The following is a 16740-nucleotide window of genomic DNA, read 5'->3' as shown; positions in this document are numbered from 1 at the left end:
CTCCAAAATAGCAAAAATAGGATTCAACACTTGATTAATATGCTACACCAATAAGAATTGATAAAAAGTATTCCAAAGTGTATAGAATTGATAACAATATAGACATTTTCCAATAAAAGTGTGAAACATGAACTGCATAAGTATGCTTCAAGCGTCCATCATATATCATCCATGATGACACAAAAACTAATGCAAACAAGTAAATCTGAACTGGCTGCCTGACTTGCTAATGGACATGGTTGCATGAGTAGATTAAAAAAATTGCGGTATGATTGCATGGTAGTGAAAAATATATTTTTCGAATAGTAGAGAAATATGTAGGGTTGCAACTCTAGAAGTAGAAATGTTTGGGGCTTCAGAATTTCCTATCAAATGCTATTTAGAAAGCCCAAACAAACAATTAAAGCAGGTAAAAGGCCATCGAAAGGGGAGCAAGCCCCCCTTACTCCCTCCGTGTCTCTTCTCTCCCGTCGGCCGTCGTTCAAGTCCCAAGTCGCAACTCAGATCTCCCCGTCCTCCCAACCCCCGCGAGCTACCACAACACTGCACATCGCCTCTGATCTTCCCCCGGATCTCTAGATCTCTCGCGCACCCACCCCCGGCCCGCTACGTCGCCGCCGCCGCACGCGGTGGCCACGGCGAGATGCTCCGCCTCAGGGCGTTCCGGCCGACGAGCGACAAGGTGGTGAAGATCCAGCTCCACCCCACTCACCCCTGGCTCGTCACCGCCGACGCCAATGACCGCGTCTCGGTCTGGGACTGGGAGCACCGCCAGGTACCAGCTCGAATTGGGCCCTCTTATACTTTTCGTCCCCATTTCTTCTCGGCGTGCTAAACCAGCTTAGCAAGCTCTGTTTGCGATCGAATTGATCTCTACTTGCTTTGGAATTGTTGGCTAGGTGATCTATGAGCTGAAGGCGGGTGGCGTCGATGAACGAAGGCTGGTTGGTGTGAAGCTTGAGAAGCTCGCCGAGGGAGAAACTGGTATGCTTTGCAGTAATTCTGGTTGCAGCAGCTTGTTAGGAATGACATAGGATCGTTATGCGCTGTTAGAGTGGTAATGCTAGATTTGCTGGTTTTCTCGTTTGTTGAATCACAATGCACTGTCACTTAAATTGTTCAAATTTGTGTTTAACTGATTGCCAGAAGCCATGATGCATGTGTGGAACTAGTTTAGTTATTGGATTAGTTTCATGTAATACCATTTATTCTCACACATTCATCCTTAAAAAGTAACAGCAACGATAATTGTTGCACTGAGGGGTTTGAGAGACTTTAGATTTACTATTTTAGAGCCAATACATATTTTTGTCCTTGAACTATCATACGAAGCTCATTTTCTTTCTTGAATACGCATGTTGTATTAGAAGGAGAACGCCGATAAGGCGTAGTACAAGTAAAACCGGCGAAAAATCAAATAAATAAAACAAAATGAGATCTAGGCTAGACAAATCTAGAAACTATGTACAAAGGAAAGAAAGCCAAAGCAAACAGAAACAGAGCAAAAAGGAGACCAAATCCTATGGCTGCTGCTCCAAGGATGCAAGTCTGGTGGGCATGTGTGAGACACAGCACAGTAGCGTCCTCAAACTACAAAACTGACGGAACCAGTCCCTGAACTCTGAATTTTCGCTAGCTTACGTCCCACCGCTTATGTGGTGCTACATGTGGACCAACTGACAGTACGGCTAAGTCACTGTCCAGTCATAGGGTGCAAAAAAAAATTCAACGTTCATGACAATAGTCAACGGTAAGGAAGAGAGTTGAAATTCAAAGTTCAGGCCTTCAGGTGCCTGCTCGGTGGCTATATAGTTCAAGAGCAAAGTTGTGCCCCAAGTGGATAGTTTGAGAACCAAAGTTTGTATCATTGTTTATATGTTACCAACATCTCTAGTATAATTTTGAAAGTAATTTGCGAACTTACTTGGAAAACATTCCTCAGTCCGAACTCAACTGCAGGCTAGGTTCTAATCCGTGTCGAAGCTAGTTGTAATTTAGTTTTCATGACAATAGGCTGTTTTCTGGCTTCACAACATTCGCCTCAACCATCGCTATACATGGTTTTTGGCATAATTTTAAATAGTGGGTATGCCAAATAGTGGCACCCTGCCCAAACAGCTATAGCGGGGCCATGGCCCCCTATTTTCTAACTTTATGAGACATACATCAATACCATTTAGTGGTACCCTGCTATTTAGAACTTTGGTTTTTGGTTGTTTGCTTTATATTTTTGCATTGTTGAGGAAATCGTTGACCGGTAGCTGCTCGGTTGGCTGGGGAGTAGGGGATTAATAGGCTAATTGGCAAGTTAATCGGCCAGTTAATCAATTAATCGGACGATATATCAGTTTATCGGCTACTCGATGACCCTACCAGTAGGGATTAATCGGCAAGTTAACTGGTTAATCGGCCGAATTCTTGAACAGGTTTTTTTTGTATTCTCTCTTTTCAAGGTGGGCATGCAAATTAGCATACTATATGAGATATAAACTTTTCGCTTAATCTGGCCTTTGTCAAAATCTGCGCAGATTCTAAAGGAAAGCCCACTGAGGCAATTCGAGGCGGAAGGTATTGATTTGAAAGTTTTTTTATTTCCGCATGGCCCTTTCACATGGTATCTTTTACCTGACATCCTATGGGACAACTGTTATACTTCAAGTGTAAAGCAGGTTTCTTTTTATGATGACGATGTACGCTTTTGGCAACATTGGCGCAATTGCTCTGCTGCTAGCGAGGCTCCAACTGCAGTTAATCAACAATCGTCCGCTTTCAGTGCACCTGCACCATCTACAAGAGGAAGACATTTTGTTGTTATTTGTTGTGAGAACAAAGCAATATTTTTGGACTTAGTGACTATGCGTGGCCGCGATGTTCCTAAGCAAGAGCTTGACAACAAGTCACTTTTATGGTATGATTACTTTGCAGAGTATACATCATTATATCTATATGTAGTTCTTTTCATTTATTCATGGTGTTTACATGGACCTAAATCAGATGTGATTGCCAGATTTAAGTTTTCTTTAATAATATTTTGGGTTGGTAATGTAAGGCATAAAATAGGAAAACCTTATTTTAGATGTGTGACACTTGTCCTGCATCAAAGTTTACAGGCTATACTGGTTGGATCCATTTCTGGCAGCTGAGTATCCCTGGATCCTCAATGTTTACTGGAAGTAATAATAATTTATCATTATAGGCGGGCATTGTATTCTTAGTTTTCACAACATCATATTTGTTCTTAAATCCTAATTACATGTGTTTTGTTGATATTAACAAATACATTTCCATTTGGTATTGGTTCCGACATTTTAGCATTATTCTGTAACTGGAACCTGGACTTGAACCGAGCTGAAATGCTACATTCATCATTCATCAACCTTATGTTTTTCTATTGGTGCTGCTGCATTTCATGGTATATTTACTTATTTATATCATATACATAAGAAAATGAATCGATCACTGCCAAGTTCTGTACAGGATTAAGAACTACAAACAGCTTGGCTTATGTTATCTACCCATCTTGAAAACCTAATTCAACATACATCTACTGAACAGCAAGTACTTTCAAACTTTAGACTAGTGCTAGATGTTGACTAAGAGCATGTTTGTGCTTTTGCAGTATGGAGTTCCTCTCCAGGTCATCTTCTAGTGATGCCCCTCTTGTTGCATTCGGGGCATCCGATGGTGTGATTAGAGTTCTCTCAATGATGACATGGAAGGTTACACATCTTATACCTGCCCCCTCTGTTTCTCTGTAACTGCATTTTAAACCTAGCAGTTTGGTCTTTGCAGCTTGTGAGAAGGTATACTGGTGGACATAAAGGAGCAATATCTTGCTTAATGACATTCATGTCTGCAGCTGGCGAGGTAAATTTTCACATAGTCTGTTTTGTTGTAGGCTTTGGTCTCATCTGTTTGGTCATCAAACTGTGATTTACCCCTGTTGACTATTATGTTCATATGCCATGTGTCGTTTGTTGTACTTATCTGCTAGTTCATTGTTGTTAGTTTCTGCAGCATTTTCATTTTTCGCATGGTACTGTTGACCGGTAAGGTACTATTGTATACTCCCTCCGTCCCAAAATTCTTGTCTTAGATTCGTCTAGATACGGATGTATCTAATGCTAAAACATGACTTGATACATTCGTATTTAGACGAATCTAAGACAAGAATTTTGGGACGGAGGGAGTATTTACTAATCAATAACAATGTGTGGCTTCAGGTACATTTAGTTTCTGGTGGTAGTGATGGCCTGCTGGTATTATGGAGCGCTGATCATATCCATGACTCTCGGGAACTTGTACCTAAGATTAGTTTGAAGGTATCATTTTTAAACATTTATTTATTTATTTCTGTTTTCCCAAAATGCAGAATATTTATGTAAACCATGTAAATGTTAGAATCACTAGCTTCTCTAGCTCTCACCCTGGACTCTCTCTAAAGAGATGTGCTTCACACACACAGAGCTACTACTAGTGGGGAGCTTTATTAGATATCTCAATTGCCACAAGCTTACATTTTACATATCGGGTGCCTGCTTCTTATATAGGCTGTAGGGGAGGTGCTACAGTAGCCAACTTACACAGTTCACAGCCTAGCTGTGTACCCTGGAAACTACAGCTAGCTATTACAGCTCACTCTCATCTTCCTTAACTACTAAGTCACCCAAGACCAAAATATCCTAAAAGGGCTGCTAGTCTGTTACTACAGGACACAAGGATTATCCTAATACATTTTTCCAAACTCAAATTGACTTCTTGTTCTTCCATGCATCTGTTTGGTATATGACAAGATTAACTCTTAAGAGTAAATAACATTAGTAAGCAGTTTAGCATCTGGGTTGTTTAATACTGGCTTCTTTTTTATGGGTATCTTTTTGAAGGCTCACGATGGAGGGGTGGTTGCGGTTGAACTTTCAAGGGTAATGGGAAGTGCTCCACAGCTCATTACAATAGGGGCTGATAAAACTTTAGCCATATGGGATACCGTTACATTCAAGGTATGCACATTCAATATTTCCATGTAACTGTATGTTTTGTTAGTATTCTATAAAGATATATTATAGAGTAGCATATTTGTTGTGCAGGAAATAAGGCGCATTAAACCAGTACCTAAACTTGCCTGCCATAGTGTTGCATCTTGGTGCCACCCTCGTGCACCAAACCTTGATATTCTGACTTGTGTCAAGGACTCCCATATTTGGTATGTTTTTTTTTCTGTTTGGAATGAAAATCAGATTGTAGATATTCTGTATTGATGACAAAAGAAAAAAAACACATGCATAATTTTGCATTCTGTATTGCTACAGGGCCATAGAACATCCGACTTATTCTGCTTTAACAAGACCACTCTGCGAATTGTCCTCGCTTGTTCCTCCACAAGCCCTTGCACAGCATAAGAAACTGAGGGTATGCTTCTGGACTGATTCCTTTAACAAAAAATGTTATTTTGTCATTTCAGGTCAAGCTATTGTCTTTTCTGACTTTTATCTGATGACAGTACAATATTGTGTAAATATTTGTTTCTTTTTCATGTTCTCCCTGCTTTGGTTACTGTAGTGCTACAGAGCTAGGCATGTGCGTTGTAACTAAAAATGCGACACACAGCCAGAGTGTAAAGCTCACAACAATCACCTGTCATGTACTCATGTTGTTAGCGTTCTTTATCCATTAATTATGTTTAAGTGTTAAATGTATGCCCCGAGTGACCTGTGGATGATGCAGTTTGCAAAGGCCGTATTCCACATCGTTCTGGACTTAAAAATGGAAAGAGAATTATGATGCATCAGCAAAAGATAACTTGAATCTACAAAATGCCAAAAATAAATTAATCTGGTTTACGGTACTCCATGTCGCTGAGGGAATGCTGGTTCCATTTAAAGATAAGCCACCATGGTACATGTTGTCAAACATGCTAATATAGTCTGAAATTTGTGACTACTCTAGGTTTACTGCATGGTGGCACATCCCTTGCAACCACATCTTGTTGCTACTGGAACAAACATCGGTATTATTTTAAGTGAGTTCGATCCAAGAGCACTACCGGCTGTTGCTCCTCTACCAGCACTGACAGAAAGCAAGGAACACTCTGCTGTTTACATTGTTGAAAGAGAACTTAAGTTGCTGAATTTCCAATTGTCAAACACAGCAAACCCGTCCCTTGGAAGTGCATCTGAAGCAGGAAGATCAAGGAGTGAATCTATAGATCAGCTGATAGTTAAGCAAAGCAAGAAGCATATCAGCACACCCGCTCCTCATGATTCATATTCAATTCTTTCAGCTAGCAGTTCTGGAAAGTAAGTATTTCTGCCATCTTATCACCTAGCACTTGACTACTACAAAAGATAGAGACAACTACACACTCGGTTTTTCTATTTCATGAATCTCTTGTTGGCTGCAGTACACATGCCCCCTAGCTGAATACTTTCTAGTCTTTATTCTGGATACTGTTGCATTATACACTGTGCGAGAGGTTTAGTGTTAGATGGTAGTTATTTCGCCCGTTATGTGCTGTGAGTTATTTGTTGCAATCTGTGAAAATTTAGAAGTCAATGTTTGCAATGTCTATTCTGTTTTGCCATGTCCTAATGTTTTGTGGTGCTTGTGTAAGCTATAGTTAGTTGCTCTGTAGATATATCTTGTGATTTCAAATAAATTTCTAAAACAAAGTATTTACTTATATGCAGGTATGTTGCAGTTGTATGGCCAGACATTCCTTCATTCGTTGTGTACAAAGCTAGTGATTGGTCAGTTGTTGATTCAGGCACGGGAAAACTTTTTGCATGGGACAGCTGTCGCGACAGATATGCTTTGGTCGAGAGTGCATTGGCTCCAAGGATGCCACTTATTGTGAAAGGTGGTTCCTCTAAAAAGGCAAAAGAAGCAGCTGCAGCAGCAGCTCAAGCAGCAGCTGCAGCTGCTAGTGCTGCTTCTTCAGCCACAGTACAAGTTCGCATTTTGTTAGATGATGGAACAGCTCATGTTCTGCAGAGATCCATTGACGGCCGTAGTGAACCGGTAGGTAATTGTCATTTATGATATATTCTTTATGAACTATGGAGAATCTTTCTTTTTCTTTCAATACACCAGTTTGATGGGAAGACAGTGATTATATCTGTTTACTTTTGTGGTTGTTTCTTGATGGAAATGCAAAGATCATCGGCGTCACTTATAGAAAACCATCGTAAAATGTCTGATGCATGCTGGAAAATTTCCATCCTGAGTAGCTTAGTTACATTCAAACATTGTCGAAACAAATATTTGGCCACATTTTGACATGATGCAGTAATGTTTTTTTTGGGCGTAATAGAGCTATAATTTTGTAATTATTTGATATGAAAAGGTTCATTTTCTCTTTTCTGGGCCGAAATGTTTTTAGTTCATTTAATGTTACTCTTTACCATACAAATTACAATGTGAAATTTATTTCTGATTATATTGTGCTTGGTTAATTATACTGATTACTTATTTTAAAAATCTGTTGGCGTTGCCATTGTTCAGGAAATGCCTGTGCTTTAATACCGTGTTGTAACTGTCTTGCATACATCGTTGCTGAAACATAACGTGATATGCAATGCTAATTTAGATGTTCGCATGGTTGCGTGTGTCAGAATAATTGTGACTTGATTCGTTCAAAGTCAGTTGTATTAGTGCGCGCGGCCGGAGCGAGCTAGACGCGCAAGTCTGTTAGCCGTGCATGTAGTTTGGCGCAATCAATTAGGTTGCTAGGAGTCCTAGTCAAGTGGATGATGGAGAGATTCCAGCAGGTGTTGCGTGGCTTTGGACGTGGATATAGGTAGTTTGTTTGCATGCATCCACGAGGATAGTGGCTGGTTGTGAGGCCGGGTCGTGCGTGCACAGGTTAGTGGCATGTGTATGCGTCTCCTATTTAAGGTGTAGCCAGAGGTGCGTGTGTGCGTTCACCGTGAGGAGTAGTAGCCGGAGTTAGTCTCCAGGCGTGTGTAGTCTCCCATGTATGTTGGTGTTTGGTATGTGCCCAGTTTGAGTAAAGAGAAGCCGTTCGTCGACGAGGCGTATGTCGCCGAGGCGTATGTCGCCGTAAATACTCGTGTGCTCGAGTTCGTCTCTTCCGTCCGGTGTTCGTGTCGCCGGAGGGCTGGTTCGGCGTGTGTCGCCGGAGCTTCATCGCAACAGCGTGTTCTTGCTTCCACCTCATATCCTTGGTTGACCAGTTAAACGAATCTTAACTTTCTGATGGTTCTTTTGGGCTCCTTGTGAGAGAAATTTTTATAGCACTTTTGTGGGATTTCAATCTATAGGAATTTTTCCATTAGAGGCCATTTAGATCATAAGACTGACAAAGTCCTATGGATTGCTTTCCTGCGCCCCAGTTCTATAGATTCCTAGCGAGAGGTTTGACCTAATTGAATTTTCCCTTCATTCCTGGATGCACCTTCTCTCTCTTGGAATTCCTGCAAAAATCCTGTTGAGCATCGAGAGGGCCATGTCTGCAGTTTTCGTTTCCTGTAGGGTCATCAAGACATGGCATATCAATTCTTATCCCTGTTTCTTAGAAATTTTGAATCCTGCATTCCAAAGAGGTTTAGTTTAGTGTGTTACTCTTAGTGTTATATTGTTTCAAGAGATTTATGGTTCTGTTCTTGCAGGTCGTTGGCTTGCATGGTGGTGCTCTGCTTGGTGTTACATACCGAACATCTCGTAGAATCAGTCCTTTGACGGCCACTGCTATATCAACTGTTCAATCAATGCCCCTATCAGGCTTCGGAGGAAGTGGATCATCTTTTGCTTCGGATGACCCATTTTCCTCCAGAGAAGGGCCGCCCCAAAATTTCCAGTTATACAGGTATGTATGCACCTAGGTATTTCATGCTTTCTGCATATCCAGAAAGTTCATTTATTGGCGAATGTGGAATGATCCTATGCTACGTATTATTACTTGTATTAACTTAGCTAACTTTGTTCTTTACTATACCCATGATATTTGCAGCTAATGTTTGTGTTACCCCAAAACTGCCTACTTAACTACATTTGGTTGGTGCAGCTGGGAGACCTATCAGCCCGTAAGCGGCTTACTTGCACAACCTGAATGGACTGTGTGGGACCAAACTGTTGAATATTGTGCATTTGCTTATCAGCAGTACATTGTAATTTCTTCCCTGCGACCTCAGTTTAGGTATCTTGGGGATGTTTCAATTCCTTCTGCTACTGGTGCTGTTTGGCATCGTAGACAGTTGTTTGTGGCTACACCAACAACCATCGAGTAAGTTAACCCTTTTGTGTATAGTCCGAATAATTCATTTAGTGCCCCCAATATTTTCGTTATCATGTGTGCCCAATTTATGCTGCTGAGTCTGTTTGAAACTCTTGATTGTCTTCTAATAATGCTACACTTGGTGTGCGATGCAATATGGTAAATAGAAAAAGTGCCGTAGGAAGCTTATGACTCTTTGCGTGATTTACGTCATGTTGCCCAATAAATTTTGAAGACCATTTTACAGTCATGAAGTTGTATTGTAATATAATTTACATCCAATGGCTTAGAAAGTGGCAGTGCTAGGATATTGAGAAGGCAGCTACTTATATATTACTCCCTCCGTCCCGAAATACTTGTCATGGTTTTAGTTCAATTGAACTAAAACCAGGACAAGTATATTGGGACAGAGGAAGTAGTTCTGTTTAATTTTTAATTTTAAAGTGCTATTATTTTGAATTTTTGTTGTGGGTAAAATGGATTTGTGGTCTAGGTAGATTTTTGCCAGCAAATGATGTTTTCATGCTTTGACAGCACTCCTGGCTCTCGGAAAAAAAGCTTTGGTAGAACATGGGACTTCTTTCTATCTCTTGAACTTTTGAACAATATTTTGCAGGTGCGTCTTTGTTGATGCTGGAGTTGCTGCCATTGATATTGAGACAAAAAAGAGGAAAGAAGAAATGAAAGCAAGAGAAGCTCAGGGTCGAGCAGTTGCAGACCATGGAGATTTGGCTCTTATCACAGTCGAAGGTCCCCAGGTCACTGCAAGTGAAAAAATATCATTAAGACCTCCTATGTTGCAGGTGCGTATTTGTGTATGTTGAATGCTGCTAGTAATCCTTTTTGACTCTATTTTAGGAAACACAATGAATAAAATTTGCGTGCACAATTGAATGAAGATTTCTTCTATACCTGGTAGTGAGTTCCCCTACTTGTTTTATCAATGGTTAAATGGTAACAAGAGCACTTGCTTTCTCTAGAAAAACTAATTAGTAACAAAAATTGCATATTCAAAGGAGTGTTTCATACGTGGGTCATCACAAAAACATTTGCATTCTCTTGAAACAAACTAGATGCACGGTGTACAGGAACCATATGTACAGAACAGTAACCAGCAACTTGTATTACAGTGCTCTTTGTACGGAGGTTTCGAAAATCCCTGATATATATATATCAAAATATACACATTCAGATTCTAAAAGTATAAATATTCAGATTCTTGATTATCAATTTCTATAATCACAAATTGGGAATAGAAAGCCTGCTAACCAACCAGGAGTTACTATCGGCTGAAGTAGTTTGACATGTTAGTTATTCAGTTCTTGGCTGCCGGCGGTAGCACTATGCGCGTGAGCCACGCTTCTACTTGCTCCAAGGGCCTCCCGACACCGACAAAACCAGTCGGGTCGCGGCCTCGCCACACCTGTGGGCGGCGTAGGGTGGAGGACTGCGGCGCTGGCGAAGAACAGGGAGTGGCTTGACTTGGACGGCGGCGGTTCAATTTGGACGGCTACCCACGGTGCTCGGTTGCGGCGGAGAAGATGAGAAGGAGGAGGAGGTGCACTACGTGGTGGTTAGTCGCTGGAGTAGGCAAGAGCTCAAAGCAGAGGAGACTGCGCGGGGAGGTGAGGTGAGGAACTCCGGCGAACAGGGCGGTGGTGGGGATGGGCGTGGCGGCGGCGCCGACGCTGGGATCTAGGAAGTGATGCGAGGCAGTGAAGGGGCTCCGGCGGCTGTGGTTTCCTTCGTCGCAAAGGGTTGAGAGAGTGGCGGCTAGGTCAAGGGGGGTTCAATTCGGGTGGGTAGCCCTCGTCGTGCATGATGGGTTGGGGAGGGCATGGGTGGGTTGCAGGGAGATTTTTCTGGGGGGTTCAATGGAGTGAACCCTCCCATCACCTGTTTGCAAGCGAGCATGGCCGAGGCCCTCTTTTGCATGAGATGGGCATGGCTGAGGAGAGCCCATACACCCTACCAAACAGCAAACAGTGGGCTGGGTAGGGAATATCTGAGACCATTCGGCCTCCCAAACACACCCTAAATGTTATTAGAAGCCAGGGTTAATAGTAGCCAGTTTTGTTATCTATGTCATTTTGATGTTCGTCACTGTGTTATACACGACTTCTCTTTACCTGTACAGCTTTCGTCTCCATGCTCCTTTTTACATATACTAGCTAGTATTATGTGATATTGTTGATTACAGCCTATACTCTGTAATTTTCCAGGTTGTTCGTTTAGCCTCCTTTCAGCATGCTCCGTCGATACCACCGTTTATAGTGCCGAAGCAATCCAAATTAAATGGGGATGATTCAGTATTCCTGAAAGAATTGGATGATAGAAGATATTCTGAAGTGGCTGTTGCTGGAGGAGGGGTATCGGTTGCAGTAACTCGCTTTCCTCCTGAGCAGAAAAGACCTATTGGGCCACTTGTCCTGGTTGGTGTCAGAGACGGAGTTCTGTGGCTCGTTGACAGGTAATACATATTGAAAGGACATCAAGAGCAGTTCCTTGATCCTTTATGCACAAGAGAGTGCTGGTGGAAATGGAAATAAAATTCACTCAAATAAGCCTAAGTTCTTAATTTTTATTTGTTCTGGTTATTTCTGAGATGCCGATTTTGATGCAATTCTGACACTTACAATATTCCTATAAGGTATATGTGTGCACATGCCTTGTCTCTCAGCCATCCCGGTATTAGATGTCGGTGCCTTGCAGCATATGGAGATCCAGTTAGTGCTGTCAAATGGTATGTGTTTATGCTTTAGAGCGTTGTATTTTGTCTACTTATGCAAGCGGTAGGAATGACAACTTAAAACCAATCATGCAGGGCTACTAGACTTGGCCGAGAGCACCATGATGACCTTGCTCAATTTATGCTTGGAATGGGCTATGCTACTGAAGCACTTCATTTACCTGGAATATCCAAGAGGCGAGAATTCTTGCCGCTTTGATTGTTCTATCGTCAGATATCATTATAGCATCGCATCATATTCATGTGTTTCTCATTATTTAACTGTATTATCATGTTTTGAGTCAAGGATATCTGTTGATATTGATAGATAAATCCTCACTATTTTCATGAGTTTAAATTTGTGCTGATATTTCTCAGGTTGGAATTCGATCTTGCAATGCAAAGCAAGGACTTGAAAAGAGCACTTGCATGTCTACTGACAATGAGCAATAGCCGAGACGTGGGACAAGAAACTACTGCTACTGATGTTACGCAGATTCTCAATTTAGCAGTAGCTAAGCAGGCTAAGCAAGAAAGTCTTGCAGATGCCGTGCAGGGAATAGTGAAATTTGTCAAGGAGTTTTTTGACCTTATTGATGCCGCAGATGCCACCGGCCAGGCTGAAATTGCTCGTGAAGTTCTGAAGAGATTAGCTGCGGCAGCTTCTGTAAAGGGAGCTCTGCATGGGCAAACCTTACGAGGTCTGGCACTACGTCTTGCAAACCATGGGGAACTTACTAGACTATCGGTATGTTACTTTGACCTAATAATATTTTACTGTTAGAATTCGGTTCTCGGCCATAATGGTGATTGCCATCCATAATGACAGTTATGAAATGCCATGATTATGGAGTACACCATAGACCACATGCCTACTATTGGCAATTGTTTCTGGAATATGGCAAGACACCTTGTTCATACATGCATGCTAAAACCTGCTGTTTCTTGTCTGTTGACGCATTATGTTTCGTTTATGATGATTTGCACATGTTAGAGCTTCTTCGGAGCAATTACTAATACTGTTGCACTTTTTCAGGGTTTAGTGGCCAATTTGATTACAGCTGGCCATGGACGTGAAGCAGCATTTGCAGCTGCAGTTCTGGGTGATAATGCCCTCATGGAGAAAGCATGGCAAGACACAGGAATGCTGGCTGAGGCCGTTTTACATGCTCAAGTAAGTTTTATATTGAATTCCATTCGAAGAGCACTGGTGTCAACCAATCATCTTAGCCATCCATAATCGTTAGATCCAATGGCTAAGAAAATAAGTTGGTCATGCGTATGGCCTATTTGGTAGGTATCCAGATCATTGTTTTTGCAGCTCTCTCCTCTTGATCCACCGAGGATCTGAATCTATCTGGTAAAAGCATTCAGCTACTAGTTGGCTCCAAAAACATTGAAATGGTGGTTTTGGAATAAATAGACCATAATACCCTTGGTTCCAACACCTGGGACTAAAAGGGCACGCAATTGCTGGCTATCTTTTTAATTTTCTTAAGTTATTCGATTCCTTGTGCATTTTAATGGACAAAATATAGCGTCCCTCATACCTCAGTGAACATGGTATACTTTGCACTGTGATTGCACTACATAATGCTTCTTGTGTATACACACTTTTTACTGTCAACAAGCTTTCAGGTATGCCTGGTTGGAATGTGCAACAATATCTAGTCCATATACTGTTACAACATGTTTGGTTGGGGGTAGTTAGAGTTAAGGATGGAAATTGAAGGGTACAGGCTTTAAATCTAGGTATGGTTAGAGGGAATGGTAATTGAGGAGGGATTAGGTATTGGAGTTGAGAATGCAACTCCCACAGTTTAAACAACAGGGGAGGGGGTGGAAATTGTTTTAGTGATTCATCTTGGCCCTTCATCACAACTTATGTTATCATCCCTTATCTAATCCTCATCAATTCCTACTAACCCAAAAAGGGGATGAAGTTCTCCCTCCCACACGTAATTTCTGTTAGATACCAAACAATGGTTTGGAAAAAACCCTGACACACCATGTGTAATCTCAATACGATTCCTTCTAAACTCCCATTCACCTTCCCAATTATGCCAGACACGCTGTTAGTAATTTGTCTAGGCATACACGTACAGAAGAGCCAACAATTTTCAATGATCAAGCCTGATTTGCTTCAGTTTAACATCAAGTGGTTGCTTACAGTCCACAACAGAGATCAAAATTGCATGAATTACATTCGTTCAATACACAAGGAATCACACACACGCAATGTAGTGCATCCTGGCACATGATGCGACACAAAATTGGATCTGGGCACACATTCAGTTCATCTCCATGGATCTTGCAAAGGGAAGACATTAGAAGAGCAGCGCAGCAACATGGATCAGTTTTTTGGGGGCGTCATATGAGTAGGGGTTTGGTGGTGTGATGCCTCGATGCGAGGAACAGAGTAGGTGGGTATACGCGGTGCAGAAGGCTGTCGCCGATAGTTACTGGTACTGGTCGTCGCCGCATGAACTCGTGCCGGTAGGAATAGGCAGCTCTTGTGCTCACCGTCGTCTATAAGTTCAATGTACGGGGGCTAGAAAAGGTTAGAAATGATATATCAAATAAACCGGTATATGGGGTTGGAGATGGCTTATGGCATCTGCAGGTAAGTTGACCCATCTCCTCTGGACAGATTTGTTTTGCCCTGTGAGGATTTACGGAGAGGCCGCTCCTCCGTTCTAGTTGTTTTTCTGCCCCAGCTCTTGCCTGCTCCATGGATCTCCTTTTCAGGAGCCAGATGTGTTTGGCTTGGCCCCTTCGGCTACCATCCAGAATCTCAGTTCGGGAGCCGTACCGATAATGCCCTTATTATCTGCTACTCCTCGATTAATTGCTTCAAATATCAGAACACACTCCTACCCATAGTCCCTAGAAGACTTAAAAGCACCACCAACACCCTGCCTCAGATGCAAGTGTTTTCTGCTCTGCCTATATGACTTGTTCTTCCTCTCCTTCCCTTGATACCCTATTCTCCTCAATTGATTTCTGTATATTCAGAATGCATGACTAAATGATTAAAAAGAATGGAGTTGATGCACCTCCTTGCAGTTTCAAGTTTCACCTAGCATGAGATCAGTCCATCTATTATGAAGAACTGGTTCGTCCTCCAAAATATTATAATATTACAGATCATTGTGGCCGGAGGTTTGGTTTATATAATTCGTGCAAATACATTGCAAAGAACTTGTATGATTGCTAGTGACGTCATTGCTCGTGAGATAGCTAAGCATTACGGTTGTCTATAATAAATGATTTCAATGCATTGTGCTGCTGCTGGTTCCCCTAAAGATGACGTTGCCTTTTTCACTTTGCCGAGTGATTTACAATGAGTATGATTTTCAAGTTCTTACAAGGATCTTCCTCTCTCTAGGCCCATGGTCGTCCATCGTTAAGGAGCTCAGTCATAACATGGAACAAGATGCTACAAAAGGAGCTGGATCACACGCCAACCGTAAAAACCGATGCTGCAGCAGCATTCTTGGCTTCTCTTGAGGACCCGAAGCTCACTAGTTTGGGAGAAACTGAGAAAAAACCACCAATTGAAATACTTCCGCCTGGAATGCCGCCTCTATCTGCACCTCCCATTATTATTAAAAAGGCTGCTGCAAAACCTGGGCTTCCTAATGCCGCACCGACCCCAACTGCAGGTGCTCCCATGAATCAAGGCACCCCAATGGCTCAAGGTACTCCCATGAATCACAGCACCCCAATGGCCCAAGGTACTCCCGTGGCTCAAGGTGCCCCCATGGCTCAAGCCCCTCCTGCTCCGGCACAAAGCACCGATGAGGTAAAGCCATCGGAGGCTACAACAGCTCCTGACAATGTGGAGGCTACAGCAGCTACCAGCAATGCCGAAGCTACTGCAGCCCCTGGTACTGCGGAAGCTACAGAAGCTCCGGTTCCAGGCCCAACAAGTAGCAGTCCTGACGCTGCTGATGCTCCAGCTCCAGCTCCTGCTCCAGCAGCTGATTCCAGTGGCACTGATGCACTTGCTGTTACTCCCAGTGATTCTACAAATGATGCACCTTCTACCAAGGAACCAGAGACACAAGATAAACCACCTTCAACAGAGGCGTCGCCATCACCTCCACCCAGTATTTCTGCTGTATAAAAATATTTCTGATTCAGTTCTCATAGCAGTGTGCCATTTTTTTATGTGTGCTGATTCCTTTGTCCCACTGTAATTTGTTAAATGTAGTGCTCAAAAGACGACGAGCAGTATGTGAGTAGCCATGTACATCTGCTGTTCTCGTCAGGAAGAGAACTATACCGCGACTGCAGCCGTAGCCCAAGCCTTTTGTGATTTGTCATATCATGTTGTTTGTGATTTGTCGAGATGACGGAATTGAAGTTTTGTAAGATGAGTCAATCGTGTTTGGATGCCAAATGCCGCATGTTGATGTGCCTTGGAGTTCCTGTCGTGTGACCAGTTTGTATATGGTACTCCCTCCATTTCTTTTTTACTTTGTGCATCACTTTTTTGTTTTTTGCGTTTCTCCCATTTAGTCTGCGCCTTACACATGTGAATCATGTATTGATATGTGTGTCTGAAGTTATATGCAGACTAAAAGGATGTTATGTGATTCATGGGAAACATGCCGCCAGGTGAAATAACATATCAATCTCTTTAACTATTAATGTCGGATATGTTTTCAGGAAAATATAGCAACGAGCCACATACTTGTTTGCCCAGAATTGAACGTGCCTGCAGCTCAGTCAAAAGTCGTCTCAAATAGCTAGTGTGTCTGAAGCGGATGGCGTA

At 42.2% G+C, this 16740-nt stretch overlaps 1 protein-coding gene across 1 annotated transcript; it reads left to right on the top strand.

Annotated features, from left to right (window-relative positions):
- The first annotated feature begins 412 nt into the window (after positions 1–412).
- Positions 413–16365, top strand: LOC109732648 (uncharacterized). Its single transcript, XM_020291827.4, has 21 exons — positions 413–775; positions 900–984; positions 2529–2568; positions 2660–2908; positions 3620–3719; positions 3793–3867; positions 4224–4322; positions 4884–5000; positions 5088–5203; positions 5310–5409; positions 5947–6296; positions 6687–7017; positions 8628–8824; positions 9023–9241; positions 9849–10035; positions 11455–11702; positions 11883–11975; positions 12057–12158; positions 12339–12708; positions 12997–13134; positions 15349–16365. Exons 1-21 carry the CDS (start codon positions 644–646, stop codon positions 16087–16089), a joined length of 4089 nt encoding a protein of 1362 aa, XP_020147416.1. The 5' UTR covers positions 413–643; the 3' UTR covers positions 16090–16365.
- The last annotated feature ends 375 nt before the right edge of the window (positions 16366–16740 follow it).

Source organism: Aegilops tauschii, chromosome 3 (genome assembly GCF_002575655.3).
Source record: "Aegilops tauschii subsp. strangulata cultivar AL8/78 chromosome 3, Aet v6.0, whole genome shotgun sequence".
Taxonomy (NCBI): Eukaryota; Viridiplantae; Streptophyta; class Magnoliopsida; order Poales; family Poaceae; genus Aegilops; species Aegilops tauschii.
Note: the sequence above shows the minus strand (reverse complement) of the source record. Positions and strands in the feature narration are given on the sequence as shown.

Bases quoted from the DNA above. Each gene is read 5' to 3' on its own strand.
- LOC109732648 (XM_020291827.4), top strand. From the start codon at position 644: ATGCTCCGCCTCAGGGCGTTCCGGCCGACGAGCGACAAGGTGGTGAAG. The intron at 6,297-6,686 runs GTAAGTATTTCT...ACTTATATGCAG, and splicing joins TCAGCTAGCAGTTCTGGAAA to GTATGTTGCAGTTGTATGGC. The intron at 7,018-8,627 runs GTAGGTAATTGT...CTGTTCTTGCAG, and splicing joins TTGACGGCCGTAGTGAACCG to GTCGTTGGCTTGCATGGTGG.